Below are 8,389 nucleotides of genomic sequence, written 5' to 3'. Positions count from 1 at the left end.
GCATTCATAAAGAACCACAATAGTCAAAGGCCAAATCCTGCCCCTTTCTACTTGGCTTCTTGTTTTTATCTTGTAACTTTATTTGGGAAATGGAGATATAAGAGGAAATGGAGATATGATGGGCAGACTCTTTATAAGATGGATTTTAAGCCTCAAACTGAAGTAAAACCTTGGATCTTGTATATTTAAGTAGCATTTGAAGGTGGTCCTTAAGCTCCTAAGCCTTTTACATGTTTTTGACAGAGATACTCAAGAATGTAACAAAACCACATTATTTTCCCCATAAACCTTACTTCAAAAAAAGGAGCAAAAAATATGCTCGTTGTTTTACTTAGCTTTTTATTCCATCATTATGGCACAAGATAGAACTTAAAGACAACATTACTGTATATGTCTTCAACTTCATTAAAATTAAGACTAATATGTTTTATAAAATTCTTTTATATGATACATTTTCCCTTATCGAGTGTTAATAAGGATTTTCTCTAAAATACTGCGGCACATTGCCACCTGCTGGTCACAAACCATTCTGCAACTTAAAAACGCCGCAACGTGTATAAAACAGCAACATTAACAACGCAACATATAGGTACTGAGGAAGTATTACTGACCCAGACTTTGGCACAATATTTATAGAAACGCAGTTGTGAGCTTCTCCAAACCACATCTTCATTTCTGAAACTCTGTTTGACTCCCTTTCGTATGTCTGCCTGCATTTTTTTCCCTTCTCTAACTTTCTTAATGCTGGAGCTTTGTTATTTCAAAGGAAAAGCCATATTCCTTCTCAGTTGTTACGCATCTGAATTTATGGGGTTTGGTTTTCTAAAATTTGGATTCCAGTTTATTGTTTTAGAACAATACATAACATCATACATGTATAAATATATATATTATATCCTGTATATATAAAATTGGGTTTCCTTTAGAATGGGAGGGCAGACCTTTGCACTACATCCTTAGTTGGTTTAGGCATGATGTTGCTCTTAGCTGATTCTCTGAGTTGCTTTCTACCAGAATCTAAAAAAATACTTTTACAATCTTGTACCGAATTTTACATTTTTTTGAAAACATATTTATAAGAAAAAAATATTTGGTATTTTCCCCTCTAAGTTCACTACTACCCTTATAAAATATATGGCTTTTCATGTTCCACTCTATTTTAGTGTTTTTCAATAGGCAGTGAAAAGAAGGACAACTTTCCCCTTTAACAGCTTTTTATATATATATATATATATATAAGCACAGAAACCAGCTTGTGCACTTTCTATAGAATTCCAATGCATATCACGGTAATGTAAGTGCAGTGATTTTAAAAAAAAAGCAGTCATGATTGATTGACATCTGTATATGAAAACATAATATATGATTATCATACAATACCCATTACAGAATATACAATCATCAAAACTGCAGATATATAAATACATTTTTAGCAACATCAAAGCAACAGTTTTATCTTATACACAGCATATGCATACAGTTATTACACTAAAATTTTCATCTTGTTTTTTTTCAAAAGTTTGCTGAAAAACAGGAACATACTGTATTTGTAAAGTAACTGCTTGACAGTGCTGTTACAAAATTAAAGTGAACAAAGTTTTAAAAAAGTATATGCAATTCAGTTGATATAAAACAAACAAGCCCTCCCTGTTTTCCAATGTCACCGCTGTTTTCCTATGAAACGGAGGCACAGGTATGAGTGGCAGCTCTGCAGAGTCAGATCATACAAGGGTTTCTGGGAGAGCATCAGGGTTATCGGTTGATAAGAGCTCCCAAATTTGCCACCTCTCCCTTTGCCACTCATTCCAGTCCGCCTCTGAAACACTTTTACTGTTCTGACTGTGAGGGGCTGTGGAACAGCTGTGACCCGCTTGTGTGTGCGGGGCCGGACGCTCCTGCCTGGAGGTGGCCTGGTCAGGGGCTCTGGTTGGTGGCCCTCCAGCTGCTCTCGGCCCTGAACCTTTTTCTGGGCGTTGAAGCCTCCACAAAGAGTGCAATGTTGAAGAAATACTTGACTGCTGTGACGAAGAAGGGCTTGGTTTTGCTGGGCCTGGGTAGGGGGGTGGTGGGCGCTCTTTTCTGTAGGATGGCTTGGCTGTGCTTTGCAAACAACCCGCGTTCGAGTCACGCTCACTGAGGTCCTCCACACTGCTTAAAGTCAAGTGCTGCTCCGACTTTGAGTGTGACAGGTCTGGACTCCTGCTGCCAACTTCAATTTGTGCGTTACTGCACACGCGGGACACCATGGGATGGAGCTGACACTCGGGAATGGCAGCTGTCGTCTGGCTCCTTCGCATGACCTGCCTGCCGCTGTCCAATTCCGAGGAGCTGCCCTGCCACCGAGGAGAACACATGGTGAGGTTCCCCTGGGAAAGAGAGCACTGTCCGGGTCGCAGCAAGGTGCTTTCATAAATATTGCCGTAAGAACCTGGGGGACAGAGTCAGAAAGACAACATGAGTCTGCAGAACCATTTACGTGGCACTAAACAAGTTAATGCTTTTCCCCCTCACCACACTGTAGAAGGTGGATGGGGGCTTTTACCATCAGGCTGTGCCACTGCAGGTATATCAGCCCCACCTCCAGCTGAACCTGGGGACACGGAGCAGCAGCCCTACGTGGATCTGAACCACATCTAATATGTTACCTGTTGACTCTAATACTTTGCTCTGTCATAAAGCCTTACAGTACTTAACATTTTTCAAATGAAGAGTGGAGGGGGTTGGGGAGTGTTTTAGTCTCACAGTTCCCCTGTGAGGTGAGTGCAGATGGGAGAAAAACAAAGGCAGGACAGGTCAGGAACTGGCTGGGAACACACTGACTAGCAGCAGGGTCAGCACTGGAGTTGCCAAACTCACAGCCTGTGCTTGTGCCACTGTGGCAGCTCCTCTCAAATCTCCACTGGATGTCCACCTTCCAACAAAGCAAGTCCAGAGGAGGGCCATGAGTTGATAAGGGGACTAGAGCACCTCCCCTATGAAGACAAGCTGAGAAAGTTTGGGCTGTTCAGCCTGGGGAAGAGAAGGTTGCATGGAGACCTCCTAGCAACCTTTCAGTATCTGAAGGGGGCCTACAGGGAAGCCAGAGAGGGACTCTTCATCAGAAACAGTAGCGATAGGACAAGGAGTGATGGGCACAAATTGAAAGAGGGGAAATTTAGGAAAATTTAGGAAATTTTAGATATTAGGAAGAAATTTTTTACCATGAGGGTGGTGAAACACTGGAACAGGTTGCCTGGGGAGGCTGGGGATGCCCCAACCCCAGCAGTGTTCAAGGTCAGGTTGGATAAGGCCTTGAGCAACCTGGTCTAGTTGAAGGTGCCCCTGCCCATGGTAGGAGGTTGGACTTAGATAATCTTTAAAGTCCCTTCCAACCCTTAACATTCTATAGTTCTATGACTCTATGAATTTTAAAAGAATATAAAACTATTTATTGAAGTAACTTTAAAATTACTTTTTATATTATCTTTGATAGTTTGAATTGTTGCTGCTTCCCTGTATTCCACTAAATACCAAGAAGTATAACCACGGTGCTTCTCTGTATTCTACTGAAGAGTCACCTTTCAAAAGCCCAACCCTGGACAATATGAATTCTCCTGCTGGTTTCACTGCGATTTCTTGAAACCAAGAAATTGTTTTTGTCTTTGCCAGATTTGGGCTTAAAACTTGAGAAGTAACTGACCTGTCATTGCTGGATCTTTGCAGCCACTTTTCAGCGTTGAATGCCAAGTGCCCCAGATATCAAAATGATCTTCAGAAACATCTAAACAGCAGTAAAAGCAGGGGAAAGATGATGAATCAATCTTAAAGACATTATTTAGAAATATACCAGTGGAATGCTAAAACCTTGTATATGTTATCAGAGTCCTTAACATCTGTTAGCATCTTTACTGTGCACCTAACACAAACATCTCAAATGTGAGACCCCACCCAGAGTACTTCATACAGTTCTGGTGTCCCCAGCATAACGACATGGAACAGCTGGAGCAAGTCCAAAAGAGGGCTATAAGTTGATAAGAGGACTGGAGCACCTCTCCTACAAAGGCAGGCTGAGAAAGTCCATTCCAAACCCTGAGTATTCTATGTATTTGTTCACAGCTATTTTTTGTTTCAGGCTCAGATCCTGCAATGGATTCAGCGAGCTTTGTGTGGGGAGGGCGCCTGAGTGGGCTGAGTCCTTAAGTCCTCTGAATTATTGAAGCCAGAGAATTTGCCACAGGAACAGGAAGATTTGGTCCACAGAAGGTAGTTTCTGGCAAAGCTCCCTCAGGTAGCCCCAGCCCCAGGGTTCACTGTAAGGCATGCTCTATCAACCCAAAGATGCTGCTGGTCTTACATGGAAGTGCAGCCACAAAATAGAGATTTAATGAAATGGACATATCAGGCATTGGGCTGGATTATAAACAGTTTCATGCCTTCTTCTGGTTCCATCTATCAGTAGAGGAATTCCCTAATTTGTCATGGCCCACTACCGTTGTGATGAATATTAAAGTCCAAAAGATGGTTAATACGATAAAACTTAATGTGATTTCCTTTTCATAGCTTAATAGAAATCTGAACAAATGTTTAAACCTATTCAGAGATTTAGATGCTGAATATGAAAGATAAATGCCCACTGGCATTTATAAAGCATATAATTGAGATATTAGTGTAAATCCCATTAATTCCCAAGGGAAGTGCCTAACTAGTACCTCTGAAATGAAACCGTTTCAAAAATACCACCAAACAGTTATGTGCATCCCTAAGCATTGAAAGTTCTTTATGTCTGGCTCACTAAGCATGAATTTCATGGATGACAATTTTTTTAATACATATTTTTATAGGAAAAGCATCTTGAAGTGCTGGTGAGCTATTAGACTAAACCCCAGTTCTTTACCAAAGAAATCATTCAGGTATGCACTCCCTAAGTAGCTACAGAAATTATGGATCCCTGCACTAGTATTGCTTGGTGTGTAATTGGCTGCAGATGTAAAGCTGTGCAGCTCGGCTATGGTCTCCAGTGAGAGGGTGTTGAGGTAAATCTTTACAGTTGGAGAAAATCTGTAGCTTGAAGTCTCAGATTTTTCCAGTCTGGACCATAACCTTGCAGGCATTACAGTCCCACAGATCAGGAATAGACTTTGCCATGCTGTCACAGGCTGAAAAGCAGGACATACATAGTTCTACTTTCCTAAAAACAGCTCCAAGTTTTGAGAAGTGCTATACCAAGAGCATCCCTGACACTTGGCTGAGTTAATGGGGAGGACTCAGCACAGACCCTTTGGGCTCAACACAAAAAAAAAGGATGTTGATCTGCCATTTTTTTGTAAGGCTATTTACATGATGGCTCCTCCAATCATGGTAGCTGATAATCCAAACCCAGCACTTTTCAATTACTTCAGAAATCCCCATCAGTCACTGAGGAGGAGGAACATGAGCAGGAGGCACTATACCTTTTCCAGCCTGTGATGCAGAAGAATTCTCCTTTGGCTTAGGCTGCAAGTGTCCAACCAGCATGCACTGCTCAGGTACCTTGTACAGCTTATCTGGGCTGCGAGCAACTTCTTCTTGCGATGCCAGCAGCGAGCGCTCAGACAGTACTGGGGAGTTGTTGTCATATGGGGAGACATCGCCACTTGAAGCTTTGTTGGAGTCTGTGGAAGAATGTCTTTCTCCTGCGGAGTAGGAACCTTCTGACCGCATCATCTCAGGGCTCCTGATAAATTTTGATAAACAAACTACTATTAATAAAAAATGCTTTATGTTCACAGCTAGAAGCGCAGTTTAACATCAAGACCAGGTTGAATGGGGCTCTGAGCAACCTGGTCTAGCAAAAGGTGTCCCTGCCCAAGGCAAGGGGTTTGGAAATAGGTGATGTTTAAGATCCCTTCCAACGCAAAACATTCTATGATGATACAGATAAAATCAAATACATGAGAATGGTCACAGCTGCTGAAATGAAAACCCTTCAGAAGCAGTTACAGAGGTGGATTTTCCATGAGTAAAACTTTTGTCATGAAATGGCCAGCAGAGGCCACTCAAACTCAAAGGATGTTGCCGTTGAGAACAAAAAAAACCCCACACAACTGTACAGTAAACCACAGGAAACTAAGCAGTGAATCAATTCCTTATGTTACCTTGACAATTTAGCTTGTTATAGCAGTAAAGCTGAGGGCACGATAGGGAAGATTAATTTGATGCTAAGCAGTATGCTAAAATAATTTCTTCTGTTGTGAAGTTTTGCATAGTCAGTGAAATCAAGCACTCAGCTCACCTCTCATGTATGAGAATGACTTTCTTCTAGACACATCAGAAGGTAAATATTCTACAGGGGACAAATAGATGTATCTACCGTACTTATGACTGCAGCAACAAGCAACTGGCTCTCCTGATACCTTCTACAATTTATTTTACCTTTTCACCTTTACATCAGCAACTGCATTTAATTTGGACAAAGAAAGGCAAACAAAGCCCCTGACAAAGTACAGCCAAGGCTCAGAGAGACAACTAATTTTTGAAATGTGTTGGGAACATTGAGGGAGATTTCTTGAACTGTCACAGTTTACTACACAGAACAGGAGGCAAGCTGTGAGTCACTGTGAGTCACTGAACATCACAAAGAATATGTAGAAATACTCTGTAAACAAACATAACTTTTTTCCCTATTTTTCCCTAATTCTCTAATTAATATTTCTCTTACTCATTTTTAATTTCTCTGAACCTTTGTTTTTTATCATCTTTTCCTTCTCTTGAGTCAAACACTTCTCTGTGACCTCTTGTTAGTATCTGTTCTAATTAAATGTGATACAACAGAGGCTCATTCTTGTAAATGTCTGAAAATGCTCAGCCCTTCTCAGAGTCAAATCCAAAGACAGCTTTAACTGTGTGAGCAGCCAAAACTCATTTCTCGTTATGGAACAATAACCCTGTTTCCAGACAAATGAAATAAAACTGCAGAAATAAAGAAAACACACAGCTAGCCACAAAACATTAAATATTAATACAGAAATAATGACAAAACTTAACTTTCAAGCTGGTTTTTTTTCACCTGGCCAATTTACACATTGTATGTCCCAAAAAATAAAATATATACACTCAACAGCATGATTATTATGTTAGTCAATATTCATTTTTTTCAGTATAAAACAAACCATAAAGCGTTGGGAATTAATTAAATAAGGTTACTCCTCACTAACTCTCAGTGAGAAAACCATCACTGAACTGATCCTATCCTGAACTTTAACTGGGGCTTACTCAAACAAATAGAACTGCCATTTGGCTAAGTAGCTCTGTTCCAGGCTTCCCAGTGTGTTAATGTTGAGGAGTCATTAATTTAATTTAAAAAAAAAAAAAGAAAAAAAGAAGAAAGAAAAAAAGCCTCAATTAGGTAACCTCCCATCTCAACTTCTCCTCTGAAGATGAGTCCAACACAAATTAATTGATAAACAACCACACACTGAGGAATTATTGTATTTTAAGTATGTATAATTCTATTACAAACCTTTTTTCCCTTTTTTTGCCCTCCTAAGTTCTAAAAAACTCTTGCACAGTGATATGAGATTTAAGTCTTGGGAACTTAAGAACTAGAAAGACCTCTTAGAAAAGGGGAGAACTGTTAGAATCTATAGGTTTCCTATGACCAAATGTCTTTCTCTCCAGCTTTCTAGACCGAATGTCATCTAAAGCTCACCCTGCCAGCTTACAGACATACTTAGCACTAACTGGTGACACTACTGGTGACACCAAAAAGGCTTATCACATCTAAATCTTTGCAGCACCAAAACCTAACTGTACTGCATAGGGCAAAGACAGAGGTAAGCCACCACTCAGCCATGGCAAGGTAACACAAGGAAGAAAGGAAACAGAAATGGAAATGAAAGAATGTGGGAACATAAATTTGAGCTTTGTGAAACACTGATTTCATGTCTTACCTTGAATGATCTGTTATAGTCTATCTCTTCTCAAGACAGAGTTCCTGCTAAAAATTTACCTGAATGGAAACTTTCAAGTCTTTCAAAAGATTCAAACGTTCAAGTTTCTAAACTGATTTAAAGTTTCTGCTGGTAAGACCATGCTATTTTATATATGTGTGTGTGTGTATATATATATATATATATGCATGTGTATATATATATCATATATATATATATAATAACTTTCAAATTTGTTTAGAAAAAATAGCTTTAAAAATCAAAGGATGTGCCTGTGGATTCTGTCAATCTTACTACAAAAAAATCATCAAAATGGATTGAGTACTTTAAAGCTGGAAATTGAAGTCATACATTTGCTATGCTCTTCATGAACAAAATAAAACACAACTTGCAAAAGACTTCAGTTTGTATCTTTGCAAAGAACAAATTCTCACGAATTCCATAAAACAAAACTTTTGCATCTGTTTGCTTTATTGTTTGAG

The 8,389-nt window shown here is 39.7% G+C and overlaps 1 protein-coding gene across 1 annotated transcript in view; it reads right to left on the bottom strand.

Moving 5' to 3' along the window:
- Positions 1-283: 283 nt before the first annotated feature.
- ARHGAP6 (Rho GTPase activating protein 6) overlaps positions 284-8,389 on the bottom strand; it is a 63,140-nt gene continuing 55,034 nt past the window's right edge. The window contains exons 10-12 of the mRNA XM_008926814.3: positions 5,430-5,692; positions 3,680-3,760; positions 284-2,428 (exon numbers count right to left, since the gene is read on the bottom strand). Of these exons, the coding sequence (XP_008925062.2) occupies positions 1,722-2,428; positions 3,680-3,760; positions 5,430-5,692 (1,051 nt within the window). The 3' untranslated portion in view covers positions 284-1,721. The remainder of the gene's footprint in view (positions 2,429-3,679; positions 3,761-5,429; positions 5,693-8,389) is intronic.

This window comes from Manacus vitellinus, unplaced genomic scaffold (assembly GCF_001715985.3).
Source record: "Manacus vitellinus isolate BGI_N305 unplaced genomic scaffold, ASM171598v3 scaffold_7_pilon, whole genome shotgun sequence".
NCBI lineage: Eukaryota > Metazoa > Chordata > Aves > Passeriformes > Pipridae > Manacus > Manacus vitellinus.
The sequence above is the reverse complement of the archived record's forward strand: the minus strand, read 5'-3'. Positions and strand labels throughout refer to the sequence as shown.